Source organism: Rattus norvegicus, chromosome 2, assembly GCF_021556685.1.
Source record: "Rattus norvegicus strain SHRSP/BbbUtx chromosome 2, alternate assembly SHRSP_T2T, whole genome shotgun sequence".
In the NCBI taxonomy this organism is placed as follows: Eukaryota; Metazoa; Chordata; class Mammalia; order Rodentia; family Muridae; genus Rattus; species Rattus norvegicus.
The window spans coordinates 189,944,274-189,967,511 of record NC_141535.1 but is presented as its reverse complement, the minus strand read 5'-3'; the positions used below and the strand labels follow the sequence as shown (position 1 = coordinate 189,967,511).

Here is a 23,238-nt window from a genome sequence, read left to right as displayed (position 1 = left end):
GGCAACCATTGACCCGGGAAGCCAATCAGAGGGCAGCGTTCGTCCAGCCCCCCCCCCCCCCCCCGCCGTCAGCGCGGGGCGCAAGGATCCCTCGGGGCCTCGGCCGTCGCGCCCCGCCCTGGCTCCCCCGGGAGGCCGGCCGCGGGGCGGGGGCAGGGGCGGGGAGGCGCGGGGGAGTGGTCAGGCCGGTTAAGATCGGAGGGGGCGGCGGCCGGACCGCTCACTCGCCGCAGCTGTCTGGGGGCCTAAGTCTCCGCACGGCTCCTGCTGGGGGCTGCCCACGCCAACCACCTGCTTCAGTCACCTCTTCTTCCAACGCCCAGGTAAGTCCACGCTCCCATCCTCCACAGGTGGGAGGATGCTGCTGCGGTCCTCCGGTGGGGAGCCACGCACTCTGGCTCCGGGTGGGTCCCCGCAGAGCCTAGTGGGGTGCCCCGAAGATGGAGGCTAGATGCCGACAGGTGTCAGGACCCGTCCGGCTCCCGCGTCCCTGACGCAGGCTTACCTCTGTGAAGGAGCGCAAACTTTTCGGAGACTGCGCTCGGGCTTTGGGAAACTTGGGCGAGTTCCTGCTGGCCCGGCGGCAGTTGTGTAGGTGGCTCTTTCTCTGCTTCTGCTAGTCGGTACTCTAGCTCTGAGCTGCGCCCCTGTGGCGCGCTCACGGAGCCCGGAACCCCGGCGATTTTGAACCCCGCGGTTTTGGCGGCGTAGATGAAGACGCTGTGGTCGGGGGCTAAAGCCTGGCCGGAGAGGGGAGGGCAGTTCCCTGGGCTCAGTGCCCAGGATGGCGGCTGAGATCCTTCTCTATTTGGAACTGTGGGTACCGCGCGTGGCCAAATGATCGAAGCTGCGCGTCTCTCGGAAACTTCTCGAGAATACGGCGGCTGTGAGACCTGGTTCCTCCCCTTTGGGGATCGAAAGTCGCTTACTGCGTAGGCTGAAAGCCATGCAGTCAGTCAGTTGACTCTGATAGCGGTGCTGTTGGTGGCTTAGAGGCGCGGCTCCCGGATCGTCCCGAGCGTCTGCGAGGAGGGTGATAGCCCTTTTCCATAGAAAGAGTTAAGGAACCTGCAGTGCCAGCTGGTAGCCTTTACACCTAGCACTGGCGGACGGGCAGGCAGGCAGGCTACCTCAAAGTCCTGATGAGGAAATGCCTGGTTTTTCAAGAACGCAAAACTTCCACCGGCGTTGATTGTCATACCTAGATGCTCTGGGTCCCTTTCTCCCCTCTTCCCTTTAATGTGGAGAAACCCTTCAGAAAGTCCTGATCAATTCCTAAGTCTTAAGCCCCTCCCCTCTCAATTCGAGGATTAAAGTGCTTACAACGAAAGACTTAGTAGACTTACTGATTTATTAAGAATAGCTATATATATAATCCTTTGAATTATGACGAGTTTGGTATTCTGAAAGTAAAGTTAAAATGTTCAGATCTTCCTAAATTAGACCCCCAGCTGCCCCAGCTACCCTGGGAAGGAGGGTGACGGTGGCCACTGCTGGCTACAACAACTTCCACTGTAATTTGCTTGGCAAGGCAGCGAGGGAGCCAGAAAGCTAGCCAGGCAGCCAAGAGGGTGGTAGGAGAGCTTACCAAGAATTCTCCCGAGCGAGCGAGCTGGAAGTCACTAGAGGTGTGATTGTTTTTCCACATTTTACCCCGCAGTTGAAGGGTGTGGGGTGAAGAGTAAAGAAGGGCCACTTTTCTCTTCCTGCTGCAGCTGGACCAGCAGTGGCCCTGTCCTCTGCAGTCCTTGTTTGTGAGGATGGAGCGCTTAGTATCCCAATCAGAAACCTTCTCTCTGAAGAGATAGTTTGGTTTAGGAGTTCACACGATAGGAACTTTTAGAAGGATGAGTTCGATGTGTGGAATACTTGTCCCAGTATCTGCACAGGATGTCGATGACTGTCATTAAAATTGTGGGGGTTGTTCAGCGATCTCTAGACAGTTACCAAAAGAAAGGTCCCGAAGTTTTATGAGTGACTTTAGTGTGTGCACCTAGAACAAACAGTCACACTCTTTAGTCTGAGTTTCTCCCATAATACCTACCTTGTATCTAGAGATTAGGTTTGTGAACTCAGAAGGGAGGACTTGGCTCTTGGCCCTTGGCCCTGTTGGTCTGAGTGTGAGTGGAGTGCCAAGAGCTCACTCTTCAGCTTTTCCAGTTCTGCTGCACGCATAGCTCCCAAGCTTTCTGCAGAACTTTCAGCCTGGACGTCTCCCCCAGCCCCAGTGGGCTCCCAGTCAGGCACACGCTTAGCCTGCATGCTAAGTCCAAGGCCAGGCAGATTACACTTGCCTTGCACTGCCCATTGGAAAGTCCGGGAACCTCTCAACAATGAAGGCAATTTAAAAGTGGGCTGTTGTGCCCTGTTGTACTATTAGCTAGGCTCAGCTGTGACAAAATGGGAACGCCGCATTGAATGTTTCCTTCCTTCCTTTCCTCCCTCTCTGCCTCCTGCCCAGCTCCATCCACTAAGTAGTACCCTGCCTTCTCTCTTCTATGCTGTACTGTCTCAGAGTCAGCCATGGAAGAAGGGCAGCCTATGTTACTAAGAAAAACCATAGAAGCAGAGATGTGTTGAATTAAGATGATGTTTAGGGGTTTATCTTCCCTGTCCTCCTGAAAGCGAGCTCTCCCTCTCCCTCCCTCCCCCTCCCCCCTCTCAGTTAATAGGTGGTGAGGCAGAATGAGGTGTTTCTTGGACTAAGACTGGTCTGTTCCTTTTTCTCATCAATGAGGTAACGGGCAATATGGGGAGATGCCCTCTACCATCCCGCTGTTTTGACTGTAGCTGTTGAAATTGTATTATGACACCAGCCCCTCCATATTTAAAGGTGTGCTCGATGAGTTTAAAGCTACTTGAGGCAAGAGTAAAGCTGACCTCCTAATTTCTTGAACCCAAGGTTTCTCCCTCTTTGAAACCTTTTGATTGGATGCATTCATCGAAAGGAAGCTTAGAGTTCAAAAGGTTTATAGAAAACATCTTCACATAACTCTGTAAGGGAATCTTCTGGACTTTTTCACATTAATATTCTGTACAGCTGGCCCCTGGTAGCTTGTTCTTGAAGTGTTTGCAGAGCTTTTTGAAACAACAGGGACGAAGCTCTTAACAAGAAGAAGTAATTGCTGACACGAAGCAGCAGTTGTCCAGTGGTTGCAGAACATTTCCCACTGTGGGTCCTTAAATTGGGTGGTCCTTTTTTCTTGGATGATGGTGGTTGAGTCAGAAAGTGCTTCCTAGGTGGTGTTTGGTGCCAGGTGCCAGAGAGGCCAAAGGAATGGTATGCGAAAGGCCTGTGGAAGAACTTTAGAGGTGAGAGAGCTGGCCTGGCTTTATGATATACTTGAAGAACTTGTTTTTCTCTCAGTTGTCCTTGCACATGGACCCCAGAAAAGTGGGGTTTGTGGTCACTTCAGAGTCCTCACCCCTGCCTAAAAAGTGCATGCATGGCACATCTATCATGTGAATACACATTCTGCTGGGGGCTGCCTGCTGTTCCTTGCAGAGAAGGAAGCATGGTTGAAGTAGCTATCCTGCTGGACCAGGGGACCAGATGGGGCTTTTTGTGTTAGTAGCGCCAGATTTAAAAGGCTGGATGGTTTCCTGATCATCTTTTCAGTGAAGCCTCTGCAGCATAGGCTTGGAGCTAAGGAACAAGGTGCCTGCAAATTGATCGACAGCTGAAACTCCTAAAGCGGCCAGCTTCTAGCCCTACCGGAGCACCTCTACCCACCCCAGCCCCTGCTCTCCCAGCCCCTGCTCTCCCAGCCCCTGCTCTCCCAGCCCCTGCTCTCTCAGCCCCTGCTCTCCCAGCCTCTGCCCTCCCAGCCTCTGCCCTCCCAGCCCCTGCCCTCCCAGCCCCTGCTCTCCCAGCCCCTGCCCTCCCAGCCCCTGCTCTCTCAGCCTCTGATCTCCCAGCCCCTGCTCGCTCACTCAGCCTTTCTCTCTCCCGTGTTCACTCAGCTGCTAGCTCTGCTGACTCTTCTGTTTTGACTTTTTTGTTTCTCGACGTCCTCGCTGACCTGGTTTAGAGGGGACTGTGGACAGGAGCTAGATGAGAGCATCAGCAAGCCTCCCCATCTCTGGCCAATGCTCAGTCCTTTGTGCCTGGAGCACTAGAGTAAGCCCCCAGGAACTGCCCATCTCTGAGGACTCTCTGCCTTCTTCTAAGATTGTGATTTCCTGATGCTTTCCTTGATGCCCCATGGCCAGGTCTTCCTTAACTGTCCTTCTTTGCCGTGCAAAATACAGACTTAGATATTTGGAGAAAAAAACTGAACATAGTCCCTTCCCCTCTGACCTCTGTGCAGGCTCTGACTGACCTCTCATCTGAGAGGACTACCTTACCCCGCATCTGTCTGCTCCAGTATGTTATATGGGCTTTTTGTTTTGCACATTTTCTTGTTTTTATTTTAATTTAAAAATTTTAATATTGAACTGAAGGGGTTTGTTGTTGTCATTGTTTCGCCATCTCCCATTGTCTCCCCATCTGGCCCCTATCACGAAAACTGAAGAAAAATTCCCAGGGATCATGAGCCATCCCCTCCTCCCACCCAGTATTCCTTAGCTTCTACCCTTGGCCTTACAGGATGAGGCCAGGTACCTTCTATGTGACCTGGCTGTGTGTCTCTGACCCTCCGTGTGCTATGGTGACCCCTGCCCCTCTTTGTCATAGTTAGAGATCCGCGTCAGGATTCCACAGCTGCCTGAGGCTCTGGTGCTAGCTGTGTGTGGACTATGGGGATGTAGAGAAAAGAGGACGGTTAAGACACACGGATGTTTGCTCTGGGTTGTTCATCTAGAAGCCGCCACTGCTGTTGCTGCTGCTGTGTCCCATTCCAGACTGTTGTAGACTTTGTGCTTGCTTCCTTGCCTCTTGTAGGCGGACCCTTCTCTGGGGGACACCTGGGCACTGATCCTGGCAGACCCCTTGGCTACTTCATTTCTTTACTGTCATCTATGTAGCAGACAGAATCACTGCTCTCTCAGAGACATGAGACCATTTAAACAATAAATCAACTTGTCTGTTAAACTATGTTAGTAATCAGTGCAAAAAGATGTAAAACAGATTACATCCATTAGCTCAAGCCTTGGGGGTTATGCTGTCTTTTGTATATACTATGCACTTCTGTTTGGACCTTCTACCTTTCTAAGCTTGTGGCTACTGTACTAGGTGGTTCGAGTCTGGCCAAGACGCGCATGTGTTTTACTCTCAAATCCTGGTTCTCTCTGTGTGGGAAGCAATAGTAAGCTATCCAGAGGTCCAGGAGAGAATATATAGGCTGTATGCTCTGTGTGGCCAGGGATCTCTCTCTCCTGCCCTCGGGTCACAGAGTCCCAGGAGAGTGCTTAAAACACAGTAGGGTTGGGTGTCTGAGCAAAGGAGAAGGCGGCACTGACTTTCTGGTGAGCCTTCATCCTGCGAGGCAGACTTGACCCCTTAAAAATCAAAACCAAGGCTGGGGATTTAGCTCAGTGGTAGAGCGCTTACCTAGGAAGTGCAAGGCCCTGGGTTCGGTCCCCAGCTCCAAAAAAAGAACCAAAAAAAAAAAAAAAATCAAAACCAAAGCAAGCAAACAAACGAAAACCCAAAAGACAGAAAACAAAAAACAAACAAAACAAAACAAAAACATTAACGACCCCAGGATGTTGGCGTCCTGTTCCTTGCTCCTGATTTAGCAGGCTTTTTTCCTTAGAAAATGGCTGGAAGTCAAGGAAATGAAATGTGAGATTGTCAGGGGACGGGGCTGAGTTTATTACCAGTTAGACGTTTGCCAATCGTTTGTCATCAGTGAGAACTTACCAACAATTAAAAATTCAAACAGAAACGCAAGAGGAGTGAGCCATCAAGGCGAAGATGTCCGGGGATCTCTAGTGACAGTCTGGTGAGCTGGAGTGACTCATGAGGCTCTGTGCTGGTAGGACACCACCTCTTAGAAAGTCAGTGCCCGTGCAAATATTGTGCTGTGGATTTATTTCTCCATGTAATGCACCCCTCCATGATGTATTCAAGTTTAGCATGTTTCTCTCTGCCTGTTCCTATGCTTAGAGGTCTGCCACCTGCTACCTTAATGCCCCTACCCTGAGTGGATGACATGTAGTTCCCAACAGCCCTGAAACGGAGGCCAGCTTGCTCTTAGACATTTGTGAATGGGGTGTGTATACATGTCTTACCCTGATAAGCTCTGCATCTGAGAGCTAAGTGTTGCTGGTCCCTTTCCTGATAAGACCCAGGGATGCTACTAGTGATGAGGCAGGACTTGGAGACACTTGTAAAGGCTGAAGGTTTTTCAAGGCTCTCAGCTGGAGAACTGGATGGTGATACAGCCGTTGAAATAAACCTGAGGAATGTGGCCCAGTCCTCCTCTACACAGTCTCCTAGTTTGTTTTCAGTCCAGTCCACCTCTAAAACAAAAAGGACTGGCCCCTTTTCGGGGAGCCCTTTGTGTGAGTTCATACCAGTAATGTCTGACTTAGAAATGCATGCTGTGGCAACCATTACATTTCTAGTTCAATTTGTGCAGTCAAAGCTTCCTGTTGACACCTTGGGGGGAAACCGCTCAGGGGCTTTCTGCCATGCTGCTAACCCATAGTGTCTGCATTCTGACAGCATTAATACTTATATCAGCAATGACTTCGGGGTGTTCTCTTGACTATTTACACTTCCAGCCCTGCCTATTGGAATACCCGCCCCAGTGTTTTGATTCTGTTCTGTGCCTTTGAAGTCACAGCATGACTCCTTCCGGTATTATCTCCCCACCCCACACTTGCTTAGGCATCCTACTTTGAGAGGTAGGAAGCAGCTTTCTGTTTGGAGCTCTGTTCAAGTAGTGTCTGCATGGGGCACAGTTACTGATAACTACTGGGTATTGGTATCAGAAGGGGGTGTGTGTGAGAATCTTGGCACACAGCAAGGCAGCCCCCTCCCTTTCTATGCCCCAGGGCCTCTGCCGTGGGAAACTGACCAAACTTTTTGCCTTTGGTAAACATCCATGTGAAATGGCTCCTGATAATCCTGAGAAAATAGACCGAGGGCTCCGGCTGAATGTGAAGGAGGCCAAAAGTGAGAAAAGGACATCTGTGAAGGCTGGTGTCTCGCTGATGTCATTGACATGTCTTCTCTGGGCACAGTTTTCTGGCCAGGGACAGCTCTCGTGAGCTGGGGTAGAATGGGTGGTGGGCATTTGGATGGGTCAATTGTAAATAGGGCTGTGTTACTTGTGGGTATGAGAAACACCTGACAGAAGGGTGTGTTTCGGCTTACAGCTTTACGGTGCCTGAGCATGGCAGGGAGGTACAGCAGTAGGAGAGCGAGTTCTAGTTAGAGAGCAGGGAGAGATGAACCCTGGTCCTCCGCTTGCTTTCTTCTCCTTATTCAATCCCAGACCCAACCTGTAGGGAGATGCTGTGAACATTCTCGGTAGGTCTTTTCCCACCTCAGTTGAACCTCCCTGGAAAGGCTCTCTCAGACACCTCAGACACAGCCAGAATGTGTTACAAAGATGAGTCTGCAGCCCTCAGCTCGACAGCGTAGAGTAATTCTCACAATGGTGTATTGGGAGAAAGTTTTGTAGAATATTCTTTATTGCCTTTAAAAACAATAAGGCATTTGTTTATCTAATCCCACTGGGCTTCCTCATCTGGACTTTTCTGTATACTTGAAGCACACACTAGTGTGTCTGTTGGCTGGACTCTCTAAATGTGCAGTGACTCTTCACTGTTGGGAATCCAGGCTGTGAGGAGGGACTGGAAGCCTAACAGACTAAGGGGGGCTTCTCTGTTACCTGAGGCCTTAGATAACTTCAGGCCTTTATGATTCCAGAGCTACAGGAAGGGAAGGAAGGAGGACATCTCTTCCGAAGGCCAAATCCACTTCAACTCTGGCTTCATTCTTCACTTCTCAGCTGCTGGCTTTTTATGTCATTCAAAGACCTTGGCTAAAGCCTGGGATGCCCCTCAGTTCTGGAGCACTCAACTTAGTAACACAACCCCTTAGTCTCATAAGTGCACACACATGGAGATGTCCAAATGCATGTCCGTGCACACCTGGGATCTGGTTCTTTTCCCTCAGGTCAAAGACTCTTAAGTCAGACTGTATGGGTGTGCGGGAAGTGACAGATGTCTTATCTGTGGTTGGGTGGCCTTTGTGATCTGTCCTAGGTTGTTTCTGTTTTCAGGTATGTCCCAGGCTAGCCCTTGGGGGGCTGGTAACTCTCTATAAATATACCTCCCTTTGCTCAGCAGCTCCTGGTTGCTTTGCCCTCTCAGCTGTAGAGAAGCTCTCTTTAGTCCTGTTGCTTTATCATGGACCAACACTCCTGTCCCCCCAGTCACCAAAGGACATCCTACTGGTTATTTATCCTGTAAATGATGCCCCACCCACTGCTGACAAATCTGGTCTGCCATTACTGCAGCCTCTCAGTGCTTTTCAGATCATCTGATTGGCTGGCTCCTTCCACTTCTCTGTTCTTCTGAACTGGCTTCTCATCTCTAACATCGCCCACGCTCCAGCCCCAACTTAGCCGGGATCTTGGAGCACTGATAGGCCGCCTTCTTTGAAGCATTAGCTCCTAGTGTACCCATACTCACTATTGCCATTCCGGTAGCTCCAGTGAGCTTGGATATATCCTAAAGTCATCTTGACTATGGGGGAGCAGTTTCTGTCCTGACACGCTCTACACGTGTCTGCCCAGCCTTTAGCACCTGCCATCTGGTCTTGCCTCACTCTAGTGGGTCAGAATTCTCTGCCACCCTCTGATTAAAACACCTCCGTGCTTTTTTCCCTGTTCCTTCTACTTAGTGCCACCCCCTCCCATGGCCACCGGAACAGCTAGCTCCTCTGAAAGTCTTCTCCCACTCTGTAACACACCACAGCTATCTACCTGCTTACCCACTGGAGGAAAAGCCTTTTCAGTCCTATTCCTGTCATGGGCAGCAGTGTGTCCTTGGACAGTTTGCAGTATGTTTCCACTCTTGCTTCCACAGTGTCTGCCCCTGAAATGAGTGGAAACAGCATCTCCTCTGTAGGGATGTCAAGGACTCTTACGTATTTATTTACAGTACAGCATGCGTGTGGAGGTCAGAGGGCAACCTGTGAGAGTTGGTTCTTCCACCATGTGCGTTCTAGATCATGAGGCTTGGCAGCAAGTGCCTTTACCTGCTGAGCCATCTTGCCTGCCCTGTACTGCTTATATAGAAACCAGACCCGTCAGACATAGAGCTCTTGACATCATTGTCTTGTTGCCTGTCTGGGATGAGGTCCTGAGGCTGAGCACCCAGGTGCATTTCTTGTTTTCTACCCACAGCTGTAGTGGCTACTGCTATGCAAAGCAGCCCCAGGGGACCGTGCCTTTGTCAGTGCCTGTCTGGCTTTCTGTGAAATGGGTAGAAGTTACCTTGTGGGAAGCAGAGTGGGACCGACTAGAGGATATTTGTTTGAAACCACAGGTGTTCAGCCTCTTTGAGAAGTAGGACTTACCAGACATGGTGGTCTGTGAGTGATTTCCAGGGTCTCTGTGACAGCTACCACTAAGCCACATTGGAGGCTTTTGGGCCTAAATACTTTGGTTCTAGAGCAGGCAGTGAAGTGTGATCCACTCAAACAGGAGGCAGTAGGTGGGTGAGGAGCCATGGTCAGAGTCAGAAGGCAGCTTGGTCCCCCCCCCACCCCTCCTTGGTTAGAACCACTAACTTTTTGTTCTAGAAATACTTGTCTAAGTAGCAATAAGAAGAGGTTATCTAGTGCACTCGTGGGCTTTGACCTCTGTTCCCTGGTGTCCCCTAACCTCCTGCCCTCCAGGGCCCTTTGAGGGAGGAGTCAACAGTTCCAAGAATTAGGACCTTGGCTCCAGGGACAAGGTCCTGGGCTTTTATGAACCATACTGTTTAAATTGGGGATGGGGGGAGCTTGGCTTGTGAAGGTTACCTGGGAATTGATTACAGCAGTGGCTTCTGTGCGCTATTTCCTTTGGTTTTACACACCGTCTACCCCGTACTTTATGATGAATAAGAAACAAACTTGACCTGTGGTTTTCCCTTCCTTGGGTCACTGAGATGGGAGGCAGCGTGGCGTATGGTGAACATTACTCTCAGTCACTTTTACTTCTACCTAAATGTTCAGGGTTTTAAGTCTCTTTATGTCTAGAGTCCTCTTGTCCACAGGGGAGAAGAGTTTGTGCAGAAGATAAACAGACAGGAGCCCTTGCCCTGGCTGGGGGTGTCTTTGTTCCATGCCCACATTTCACTGAGAAGCCTCGGGTCTGTGCCCAGGCTTGGTTCTTGCCCATGGATGGCACTTAGCCCAACCTGAAAAGCTTTATGAGGAAGACGCACATTTTTAAAAAGAGAGCGTTCTGGAACAGCGAAAGGGAATTCTGCCACCAAGGGGAATGAGAGGCGATGGCTCCTCTCTTCATTCGTAAACCTACAAGAGAGGCAGGAAAAAGCATTGCTCAGTTCCCTCTGGTGTGGATGACAGGCTCCAGGAAGTGAGCTTCAGCTTAGCCCAATGACCAGTTCTGGAACCACCTTTGCTGACTCCCTCTGTGTAGAAGCAAGCGGAGCTGTTCCTCAAACATTGACTTTACCGGACTTCAAGTTAATTTGTTTCCTTGCCCCTGTTGTGTTAATTCTGCTAACTAGAATTTGCCTTGGGCCAGGGCCTTTCATGAGCTGATCACGCATGTTTCGTGTGATTCTTTTGTGTGGGAGTTACATAAGTGTTGATTTAAAGCAGTTAATTAAAATGGAAACTGTTGAACTAAGGTCTGGTGTGTTATCTAACCACCAAGGGCTGTAAATTGCATTTATTCTTACAAAAGCAATGTTGAAGAAATGCAGGGATATGCATTTGCATTATAACAATTGTATCTTTATATATTTAGAAATTTATTTTTTATTATGTGTATATGTATGTGTCTCTGTATGTATGGGTCTATAGACATGAGTACAGGCATCCTGGGAAGCCAGAGGAAGGCCTTAGATCCCCTGGAATTTGACGTACAGATGGCTGTGAACCACTCACCATAGGTGCTAATATCTGTTCTCAGGTCTTCTGCAAGAGCACCACACACTCTTAACCACTAAGCCATCTCTTCAACAAGACCATCCCTGCCAAATATCTTATTAACTTATATTTTCTAATGAGCCAAGGATTTCATAGATATATTGCCTAAATTTATAAATGCATTTGGGTCAGCTTGACTTTGTCTTGCTTGGATTATGGTGAATTGGGAGAACTAAAACCATACTATAATTGTGGCATCAACCCACGTCCTATGCTTTTGATGGACTCCATCCCCCTCCCCCGAAATTTACTCCACTCTACATACTTACATCCTAAGAAGTTGGTCTAGAGGAAGCCAACATAGAATCTTGAATTTCTAAGCCTACTTACTGCCTTTAAAAAAGAAAGAAGTTCTTGCACTTGGAGCCAATAATCAGCAAGAGGGCATCACAGAGGGAGAGAGGGCATCACAGAGGGAGAGAGGGCATCACAGAGGGAGAGAGGGCATCAGAGGCAGCTTTTTGTTTGGTCTGAAGTGAGAAGTAGCTGCCTTGGAAACTTTTGCAAATGTGCTTTGATACTGAGCATTGCATAGTCAAGTCATGGGGAGATGGGCAGACCTGGTATTTTGAGTTTTTCTTTTAATATAAGCAGTGGATGTCTTTTTTATTTTTAAAGTATGTTAGGTAGAAACTTGATGAAAGACCTTCCAGAGGGAAATCCTCCTCTTCCCTGCATCCCCTGCAGAGCTCAATGTTTAAAGGAGGAGGGAAAGCTTCCAAATACATTTGATTTATTTGATGCACGGATGTGGAAATGAGGCAGGGAGGCACTGAAGAAGTTTACTTCAGGGGCTGATGAGTAGAATTCTCATAAGAGAAAGATGTTAGAATGTGGGTTATGAGATTTTTAAATTTCTATCTGTGAATACATCCAAGTCCAAAGGGTATAAAAGGCATTTTCTTTTCCACATCCACCCCAAACTGAAGATGGTGCTTTGTTCAGATGGAGTTATGTTTAGACACAGAGTTTTGCATGTACAGTTTTACCCTTTACCACTTGTGGTCACAAGCACGCATTTTTTATATTCTTACACACAGAGCAGGCACTGTTCCTTTGAACAACTGCATGCTTCTGGGCATGGCTGTATACGCACGTTAAATAATTTATCCCTCTTCTGCTGTGATGTATGCTCTCAGCTTTATGAAGATCTCTGTGCATCCTTGCAACTATACTGAACATCAGAGGAGAAGGGGTAGAAGCAGAACAGATAACGGAATTTAAAAGTTGAGTCTTCCACGTTTTGGTCATCCTTCTTGAACTTCCTGTGGTCTGTGGGCTGCATCTTGGGTAATTCAAGCTTTTTGGCTAATATCCACTTATCAATGAGTGTGTACTATGTGTGCTTTTCTGTGATTGAGTTACCTCACTCAGGATGATACTTTCTAGTTCCAGCCATTTGCCTATGAATTTCATAGTCATTTTTTTGATAGCTGAGTAGTACTCCATTGTGTAGATGTACCACATTTTCTGTATCCATTTCTCTGTTGAAGGGCATTTGGGTTCTTTCCAGCTTCTGGCTATTATAAATAAGGCTGCTATGAACATAGTGGAGCATGTGTCTTTGTTGTATGTTGGAGCATCTTTTAGGTATATGCCCAAGAGAGGTAGCTGGGTCCTCAGGTAGTGCAATGTCCAATTTTCTGAGGAACCTCCAGACTGATTTCCAGAATGGTTGTACCAGTCTGCAATCCCACCAACAATGGAGGAGTGTTCCTCTTTCTCCACATCCTGGCCAGCATCTGTTGTCACCTGAGTTTTTGATCTTAACCATTTTGACTGGTGTGAGGTGAAATCTCAGGGTTGTTTTGATTTGCATTTCCCTGATGACTAGGGGGGAAAATATCCATAGGAGGGGATATAGAAGCAAAGTTTAGAGCAGCAACTCAAGGAACGGCCATTCAGAGCCTGCCCCACATGTGGCCCATGTATATACAGCCACCAAAACTAGATAAGATTGATGAAGCTACAAAGTGCATGCTGAAAGGGACTGGATATAGATCCCTCCTGAGAGACACATCCAGAGCATACCCAAGACAGAGGTCAATGCTAGCAGCAAACCACTGAACTGAGAATAGGACCCCCTTGGAGGGGATTAGAGGAAGTATTGAAAGAGGTGAAGGAGCTTGCAACCCCATAAGAACAACAATGCCAACCAACCAGAGCTTCCAGGGACTAAACCACTACTGAAATACTATGCATGGACTGACCCAGAGCTCCCAACTGCATATGTAGCAGAGAATAGACTTGTTGGGGCACCAGTGGAAGGGGAAGTCCTTGGTCCTGCCAGGGTTGGATCCCCAGTGCAGGGGAATATGGGGGAGCAGTAAGGGGGATGTATGGGGGGGAATACCCGTGTGGGGGAGGGGGAGGGGGAGGGGATGGACACTTATGGACAGAAAACTGGGAAGGGAAATAACATTTGAAGTGTATGTAAAGAAATATATCTGGGGGCTGGGGATTTAGCTCAGTGGTAGAGCGCTTGCCTAGGAAGCGCAAGGCCCTGGGTTCGGTCCCCAGCTCCGAAAAAAAGAACCAAAAAAAAAAAAAAAAAAGAAATATATCTAATAAAAATAAAGTTGAGTCTCACATAGTTCTTCAAGGAGCCTAGGGCTGTACACCAGTGCTATCTGCTGTCCCACATGAGATTGAGCTTTGCCACTGTGGCAAATGAAAATAATTTTATGGTTGGGGATCATCATATATATATTCCAAATCTTCTTCTCCCCCTCCTCTCCTCCTCCTCACCATTCCTTTTTATTTATGGATTGGTTTTTTTTTATTTGTTTGCATTTTCATTTGTTTGAGTCAGGGTCTCTATTAGCCCAGGTTAGTCTCAAACTTACAATTCTCCTATCTCAGTCTCTTAAGTGATGATCCTAGGCGTGAGCTCCATGCGTGACTTCCTTTATTGTTTTGAATGCTTACTTCTTCATAGTAAATCCTCATATTATTTGATTTACATATTTAAAAATTTTGTCCCAACAATGTAACCTTTTGTGTTGATAGCAGAGTTCCCATCTGTATGCCTCTTCCCTCTATTACAAGCTGATAGAGCTCATTTCCATTTTTTTTCAGAACACTCTATTTCTGCCCCTCATCTATTGTGAACCTTACAGGGTATCCAGCCTAACATAGGTTTTAACTTTGAATCTGCTGCCAATATGAAGCTGTGTGAAAGTCTTCACATGTGCACTTTTTGGTGGCTTCTGGATTTTCTGTGGTCCCAGACAGCCCTTCTGTCCTGTGCTAGAACAGTTCTGACTTTAGCACCACATAGAGGTCCTTTTGGAGATTTCCTTAAAATTATTCCTTTCATCTCACTTGTTGACCACGTTGTTAACACATTTCTCAGACATGGTGTCAAATGTGTAAGGCTTGGAAGTGCAGCAGGTGGCTGACAGCACAAAGCAACTCAACCAGTGTGCCTGACTGAAATCCACCTCACCAGACTCCAGGTGGTCTAGCTTCTAGCTGTGGCTCAAAACAGGGCTCAAACCACAAGGCCTTCCTGAAATCATTTGAATTTGCTCAGGCGTGTAGCTCCTGTACACCGCTCATAAAAAGGGGGAGACAAAGAACCACCAAGTGTACAGTGAGCACAGAGAAAAGAGAACCCAGCTGTCCCAAATCTGGCTGGAAGGCAAATGCCAGCATCAGTAGATGTTAGGTGTGCATTCAGGCTGTCCATCACAGGCGGGCCATGCTAGGATGCTCTAAATAGCTGTGGGCTTTTAAAGCCTCTTTCATCTTTCCCTTGCAAATGCTCTGCTATAGCAAGTGGAGGGGCACCCAATCCGAGAGTCCACCAGAGCCTGCTTCGATCTTGGGTAAGGGTAGGCCATTTCCAGTTGAGCAAATTGACAGTCCCTGAACTTTTGTGTTCCTGCACAGGCTCAAGAGGCTCCTGTCACCCCCAGATCATTGCTTTCTCCAGCCTTGCACCCGCTTTCCTCCCCTCTGGTGTTCTAGCAACAGCTCACCGTGGCTTTGTTATCTGTGCCCCTCCATAAGTGAACACTTCTGTGCTTTCCTTTTGGCCTCAACAGGAGGACAGCCTCTCTTTTGTCTGTCTGTTGTATCTGCCTCCTTCCACCAGAGCTGTGTAAACCATGTCCTGTATTGTTGTCAATCTCTGTGATGGGAACGGTAAAAGCTCATCTCCATGTGACTACTGGGTACCCTGGCACTGTTACAGCCACAAATCCCTGGACTGAGGCAGGCTTGAAATCCATGTTGGAGTCCAAGGAGAATGCACTGATGTGCATTAAAAAGCAGCAGCTTCCACACAATGGGACTGTGGCTGGTTGAATGCTGTCCACACATAGCTTTGCAGGGTGGAAAGCGTTACTGGTGAAATTGGAAGACTGTGTCAAGACTTTGTTTCAGCCTTTGTATCTGTCTACATGACATTGAATCCAAAGGAATCCACAAGCATTTTGGGTTTCTAAGATGCCAATGTCTGCTATTATGTATTGGGATTTCCAGGGCTTCATCATTTTCATCTCTTTTAAAGTGAGATATACTTCCATAGTACCAAGTGAAAGTGTAGCTCAGCGGTAGGCACTTTGCCAGCATGCGCACGGCCCAGGCTGCAGTCCCCAGTGTGCTACATGCATGCACACACACAGTCATTGGGAAACTTTGTAGTTCCATCATGTGGGGAATGAGACGTGCTTTCTTCCCTTCTGGTCTTCCGTTTAACTTTATTCCTCTTAAAGAGCTTCAAGGAACTCTTCTGAGGAAGGCTTTTGGAAGTTTACCTGCCCCGAGGCCTTGTATTCTTGTAGAAGGATAGTCACTGCAAAGTAGATCTAACTTCTCCTCGACCACTGCTATTGTCCCACAAACAACTCCACTCTGTCCCACATGACATGATATTTGTTGTAGGACAGATTATGGCCATATAGGAAAAGGAAGTGGTTGTCTTCCAGAGCTGAGATGTAGCCTATTTGGGGAGAGCAAATGGAGCAGTAGTGTGTATACGTGTGTGTTTGTGTGCATGCATGTGTGTATATGTATGTATGTATGTATGTGTGTGTGAGTGTGTGTGTGAGAGAGAGAGTGCATGTACGTATGAATGTATGTGTGCATGTGTGTAAATGAGAGACAGATAGAGAGAATGTATGTGTGTGTATGTGTGTGTGTATGTGTGTGTGTGTGTGTGTGTGTGTGTGTGTGTGTGTGTGTAAGTTGCACTGGTTATTAGGATTTAAACATCTACCAGTTCAAGATATAGTTAGGGAACTAAAAGCAGAAGTAACTTCTATAGAAACCAGAGGAAATTGTAAAACATACAGGTTCTATTTCTCTCTGCCATTAGAGGTCCTTCAGTGTTGTTTAGATGACATGATTAGTTTGCTGTTCTTCACATAAAACAGCCCATTTCACCCCTCCCCCACATAGGTCAAGCACCCCAGCAGCAGCTAGAGCACCCATACAGAGCAAAGCAATGCTTTACCACCCTGCTGTCCAGTGAAGCTCGTGCCTTGGTGGGTGTTCTTCTTGGCGTCTGAATGTGTTTCACGGTCCCAGCTGTGCAGAGCGGCAGGCACTGTTGACTGCTGTTTTGCTTGAAGTTGTTCAGAGATAGGTCAATGCCTTTGCACTGAGTCCTCCACTGATTCCCACTGGAATCCTAACTGGTTCTCACCCTTTACTCTTCAGCTTCCCTGGCCACAACATCCCCTAAGATGGCAGACGAGGGCAGCAGTACCAAGGACTCCGAGTCCTTCAGCGTGCTCAACTGGGATCAAGTTAGCCGGCTGCATGAGGTCCTGACTGAGGTCGTACCCATCCATGGACGTGGCAACTTTCCAACCTTGGAGATAACCCTGAAGGACATTGTCCAGACTGTCCGAAGCCGGCTGGAAGAGGCGGGCATCAAAGTGCAGGACGTCCGGCTGAACGGCTCTGCAGCCGGCCATGTTTTGGTCAAAGACAACGGCTTGGGTTGCAAAGATCTGGATCTGATCTTTCACGTGGCTCTTCCCACAGAGGCAGAATTCCAGCTGGTGAGAGATGTGGTTCTGTGCTCCCTTCTGAACTTTCTGCCAGAGGGCGTGAATAAGCTCAAAATCAGCCCCGTGACTCTGAAGGAGGCGTATGTGCAGAAGCTGGTGAAGGTCTGCACAGACACAGACCGCTGGAGCCTGATTTCCCTCTCCAACAAGAACGGGAGGAACGTGGAGCTCAAGTTTGTCGACTCCATCCGGCGTCAGTTTGAGTTCAGCGTGGACTCTTTCCAGATCATCCTAGATTCTTTGCTCTTTTTCTATGACTGCTCCAGTAACCCCGTCTCCGAGCATTTCCACCCTACGGTGGTCGGGGAGAGCATGTACGGGGATTTTGAGGAAGCCTTTGACCATCTTCAGAACAGGCTGATCGCCACCAAGAACCCTGAAGAGATCCGAGGTGGGGGTCTTCTTAAGTACAGCAACCTTCTTGTGCGGGACTTCAGGCCTGCGGACCAGGAGGAGATCAAGACTCTGGAGCGCTACATGTGCTCCAGGTTTTTCATCGACTTCCCCGACATCCTGGAGCAGCAGAGGAAGCTGGAGACCTACCTTCAGAACCACTTCGCCGACGAGGAGAGAAGCAAGTACGACTACCTCATGATTCTTCGCAGGGTCGTGAATGAGAGCACCGTGTGCCTCATGGGGCACGAGCGCAGGCAGACCCTGAACCTCATCTCTCTCCTGGCCTTGCGTGTGCTGGCGGAACAAAACATCATCCCCAGTGCCACCAACGTCACCTGTTACTACCAGCCAGCTCCTTATGTCAGTGATGGCAACTTCAACAACTATTACATTGCCCACCCTCCAGTTACCTACAGTCAGCCTTATCCTACATGGCTGCCCTGTAACTAACCTTAAGACCTGAGGGTTTCCACAGTGGGAACCCATTTAGGGCAGGGGCTCTCAGGTAGGAGAGCCTCTTTCTAGACGTAGGTGTTTGGCTTTTAAAGGGGACTCAGCTCTGACTCTGTTTTTCTTTGTGTACCCATTGGAATAGTCCACAGACTGTCGTGAGCCAACCCTAAAAGGACCCATAGAACAGTGCCACTCGGGGAGATGCAAAGGAAGCGTGACTTCTCACCATCTTTTTAAGATAGTCACTAACACTTCCCAGACATTAATTAGCACTTGGGATTTGAGCTCGGCACAGTCTCTGAGATTGGACAGCCAGCGTATGAGAAACAATCCAGGCGCTCTCCTTGGCTGAGTCTACGGTAGACTGCAGGCTCTCTCATTCAGGATTCTCAGCAGTCACGTGAAAGCTGAGCTGATAGTCTCTTACTGTGTCGATTTTAGTCAGCTCCCCAAACTGATAAAACATGAGGGTGCTCTTTGTGACTGAATTTTCACTCACGGGACTAAGTTGTGTATGTCTAGTCCCCATCGGCAGAGCTGAGAATTTCATTCATCAATAAACCAAAGCCAATAGCTGGAGACTTGAGATCTGGTTGGAAGTGGTTTATGGTATATGCTGTGCTTTATCAAGGAATTATGAGATATTGTGGAGAAAAAAATGACCTTTTTTCTTGAAATGTAACTTGAAAACAAAATAAAATGTGGAACATAATGTTAAAGTAGAATTGTGGTGGCGGAGGGGTGGTGATTGTCGATAGGAAACATGAATGTTTTGTTTTTGTTTTTGTTTTTCTTTTCTCTTTAAAGAATTCTTATTGAATGACACGTGCCCCACCCCCTCCCCCATTGGCTCCCTGGTGACTGATTCTCCTTTGCTCTTCTTAAGAGTAAGGAGTGTAGGGGCTGGGGATTTAGCTCAGTGGTAGAGCGCTTGCCTAGGAAGAGCAAGGCCCTGGGTTCGGTCCCCAGCTCCGAAAAAAAAAAAAAAAGAACCAAAAGAGTAAGGAGTGTAAAAAGAAAAAAAAAGAGTAAGGAGTGTATTGTGCCTAGAGTCACTGTCACAACTGATAGTGTCTTCCCACGTTTTAATTGGAAGCTCATCATTCCCAGTATGACAAAGATTTTGCTGGAGTACATTGACCGTTCTTCACCAATCCCTTTAAAAGTAACCGTTGCATTCCCTAGATAGTTTCCACAGTAGGAGAGTCCAGGAGAAAAGAGTGGCCAGTGGAACCATTCTAGAATTTCACTTCCTCTCTCCATGTTTCAGGGGAGTAGGGGTTTTGTGTCAAGTCTGGCCCTGTGTGTTCTAGCTACCAAGGCTCTCTGATGTCCCCGGGTAAGAGACCGGAGAGTCAAGGATGCTCTTCCTTATTCTGTAGATTTAAGCATTATATTTATGTTCTGCACTTTGGAAGGAAAACAGTGTTAATTGCTGGCCCAAATCAACAGTCCACAGGGAGGGATCTAGACGACTATGGCTTTACCTAGTGTGTTCAGAAGAGAGATTTCCCCTTTTGAAATTTTCTGTGGGATATTTTAGAATGCATCACTTTAGGGTATCCAGGGGAAAGATATTCAGTGTTGCCAGCAAGCTTGATTTCTGAAGTGATTCCATCAAATCCATGATCTCAATTGCTACTTTGTTCAGTGACCGTAAAAATCCAAAGATCCAAACTACTGCTTTGTATATGCTTTAAGCAATGGAGTTTTCTTTATGCGAAAAAGGATGTAGTAAAAATGAAGTGGCTGACCTTTTTCTAGTGATGTGTTTTCAAGTTGCTTCTGAAACGTGCTTTATTAGTCCCGCTAAGAGTTGATCCAAATGTATCTTCACTTGTAGCCATGTTAAGTTAGGTCACCAGAAGACTTAGTATAACAAGTTTCTATTGCCCTTTGAATCTTAGTTAGGTTTGAATTGACTTTGGGTTTTGTGAGGGGGACCTGAGTTGTTTCATGATTAAAAGGAAGGTAATGAAAAGGGAACCCAACTTTGAAAACTACCGTCATCCATGACCTTAAAAGGCTACAGTTGTAATCAAAGGAGAACATGTTTGCACAGAACTAGGCTTGTCCAATCAAAGCTTTTGAAATGTGTTGGAGCCTCCCTCAATGTAAGCACTTGCTAATAGAAGCAGAAACCAGGACTGCTTCAGTTGACAAGGCTTGGGGACAAGTAAGGGACTGGAAAATTTCCGGCATCTTCTTGGGATTCTTTACGCTTTATATATATACAATTTCCCAGTCTGGCCGTATTGTCTTCTGAGGATGGAGAGAGGAAAGAGAAGTTGTAAACCACCACTAGATGCTGCCTTGATAGGTTCCTTTTAGTCTGCCCAGCTGTTTTGTAGGTGAAGAATTGATGTGTGTCCTAGAACTGTTACAGTGAAAAGTTACATTGACCAAAGCTCCATTTTTAAGATACAAGCCCTGGATTGTGGCTATCCGGACCAGAGTTGTCTCTATTGCTCTGTGTGAGCCTCTGCCAGACCAGAAAGAAACAGGCCAGGTAACCTTGCACTTCAGATGTTGGGACGTTTTATCTGAAACCTGCCTTTTGTGCTCTTCACGTATGCATCAGACACTCTTCTACCGAATCCAGTAGTTTTGTGTGTGTGTGTGTGTGTGTGTGTGTGTGTGTGTGTGTGTGTGTGTGAGTGTGTGGGGTGGGTAATGTGAAACCTGGCCTTGGCAGAGGGCACTGAAGGGCAAGTGCAGGCTGTAACCTAAATGGAAGCAGTCTTTCATTTGCTCTTTTTTTCCCCCAGAACTCTGACCTGCTTTCTGAGTTGGTTCTCTCAGTCAGGGGCAGCTGTGCTGAAAACCGTGTCTTTACCTTGAGCTCGCAGATGCACACTCTTGGGTTTTAGCCTGGAGCTTCATTCAGGCTCACCCTTCAGCCTTACTACTCCTTGGTGTCGGTCATTGCGGTGATGAGACCGACTCCTCATGCCTCTAAGTCAAATTCCTGGTGACTGCCTGTGGGTGAGGCATGGCCTGCACCTGGGCCTGACAGATGAGTGCAGTTGAGTAAAGAAGATTCTTGATTCTTGTCTGTTTTTTCTTTTTTGGCTTTCCAGTGTTTTCCCACTCCTGTTTGACTTAATTTGGAACTCATGTCAGAGTGATCTGTGTGTGTGTGTGTGTGTGTGTGTGTGTGTGTGTGTGTGTGTGTATGTGTGTGTGTGTGTGTGTGTGTGTGCTTGTCTGTACTTTGTGGTAATGCAGTAATAGTTGCCTTGCTAAAGCCCACAGTCTGCTCTCCTTCCAGCTGACCTCTGGTGCTAGCCCTGTTCTTCATGGTGGGCTAGGATTTTACCCAGTACAGCTTCAGTCTTGGGAAAATGGCTCCACTCAAAACCAGCTTTGGGAGCACGTCCCTTCTATCGATCTTTCTTGTACTGGGACCCTGTTTCAGGACGCTGTTAGTCCTTAGCTCAAAAGCTTCCTGTAGAGGTTGGATTAAAGTATAGCTCTCTAAGCATGAAGCAGGCAGCCCTGATGCTCCCCCAACCCCTGGCATTACTTTCTGAGTATCTAACAGGGTTTCACATTAGGGAAAACCCTCGGAGGTGATTCTATAAATTGAAAGATTTTTCTAATTTTCAAAGTTGGATTTACATCACTAATCTGAGACAGAATTTCACAGCTAATTATGTAATGCAGTCTAATTTTGGAATGCAGTCTAATTTAACCAGTTGAATCCAAAGGGTAGAGGAGAGATGCTTAAAAAGTCCTGGCAACCTCTCAGGGTTATTGGTGCAGCTCTCTGAGGGAAAAAAGTTGTTTTGTTTTCTTCTTCTTTTTTTTTTTTTTGCTTTTATTGATTTTGGTTTTTTGAATTCAAGTGCCTCCTTGTTTACCTGTCACTTTAAAAAAATACTTTTAAAGTATAAGCTTCAAGAATTTTTGAGTTCTAGAGTTTTGCCTGGCTGTTGAGATTTGGTGCAAATTCTCATGTGTGTTTATATAGGAAGGTGAGTTGACCATCCACTGAGGAGGGTAGAACTAATTAACATGATCTGTGGTCTTTACAAAAGAGAATCCAGCTACCTGGCCTGTGGGTGTGTGTATTTGTGAAAACTTAAATTTCCTGAAGCATCTATTTCCACATTAATATGGATGAAAAGTAAAATTTCCTTTGGACTAAATTGGAAGCTTTCTCTTCTGTATCTGCATAGGCTTGAACTATTCCTTGGCAGTGCCTAGAGATACGGGGTTCCTTCTTGGTACCGGTCACTCACCTCCTTATGTGACACAGATGAGATTTCTTCTCAGTGCATATGTATTAGAACTTGATGGAATAAAAGCTTTGAGTTTGAGAAATAAAGGTATATTTAAAAGTGTAAAAACATTTGTCAGTCATCTCTTTGCTTTTATTTTTTTTTATTTTTTGGTCTTTAGTAATAAACTGTAGGTTTTAGGAAACATGGAGATGAAGAGTCTGTCACTACTGTCAACTTCGGCAGCACCATGACAGGTGGCAACTCTTGGTGCTGTGAGGGGACAGGGGACAGGAGGTCTGGCTACACTGAAGGCCATAACTCTTCTCTCCAAGGTGCCTGACTAACTTAAGCTGATCTTTGCTCTGGACCTCAAGCCCAGTTGCTAATTCCTCCTATAAGTAATGGCTTTCCTTACCTATTTTATGCAAACGAGGATGGAACCAGCAGTCTCCCATGCTCTGCATGTGGTCTACCACTGGGTTTATGGCCAGCCTCACAGTGTTTTAAATAATATGGTTCCAACAGCACCTGGTTTTATCTATTGGCCATGGGTCCATCACCATTTTAATAAGAGACTCCAAATAGCTACATATCCTATGTGGTTGCTCTTTAAGAAATTTCACTTTAAGAAATAATCTCTTTGAAGAAAGTGATGTGACTGACATTTAAAGGGTACAAATAGTTCTGTTCCAGAATGTCCATGTTTTGACTTGTGACATGACATTGTCATCTATAAGTACACTGGACCGCATCCAGCTGTTCTGGGAGGTGTGGAGACTCAGGTGCTCTGATCTCCAGCACCTCAGGTCTGTAACACTTCCTCTTACCCTATGTTTTAGAAGGCGTCCCTTCTGTGATGACATTTAACATCTTCACCAAAACCAAGTGTCTTCCATCTCGCCTTCTTGACCCTCCACATTTGCAGGCACATACTCTACAAAACATTCCTTAACATTGACCCTCAGTAGAACAGGGTGCTGTATTCCTGTTATACATTAAAACTGCTGAAGCCTTCTGTGCTTAAATAAATGCCATGTCCAGCTCTCTGTCAGAAGTACCTTGCAGCTAGCTCTAG

At 47.1% G+C, this 23,238-nt stretch overlaps 1 protein-coding gene across 4 annotated transcripts; it reads left to right on the top strand.

Annotated features, from left to right (window-relative positions):
* Window positions 1-90: 90 nt before the first annotated feature.
* Tent5c (terminal nucleotidyltransferase 5C) lies at window positions 91-22,289 on the top strand. Of its 4 annotated transcripts, none has more exons than XM_087624469.1 (3): window positions 219-323; window positions 5,826-5,885; window positions 16,733-22,289. In XM_087624469.1, the coding sequence occupies exon 3, from the start codon at window positions 16,759-16,761 to the stop codon at window positions 17,932-17,934; it is 1,176 nt and encodes a 391-aa protein (XP_087480595.1). In that variant the 5' UTR covers window positions 219-323; window positions 5,826-5,885; window positions 16,733-16,758; the 3' UTR covers window positions 17,935-22,289. The 4 variants fall into 4 exon arrangements, with proteins under 4 accessions (NP_001014063.1, XP_087480595.1, XP_087480585.1 ...); XM_087624459.1 differs by having other exon boundaries at window positions 5,826-5,918; NM_001014041.1 differs by lacking the exon at window positions 5,826-5,885 and having other exon boundaries at window positions 91-323; window positions 16,733-18,523.
* Window positions 22,290-23,238: the final 949 nt, after the last annotated feature.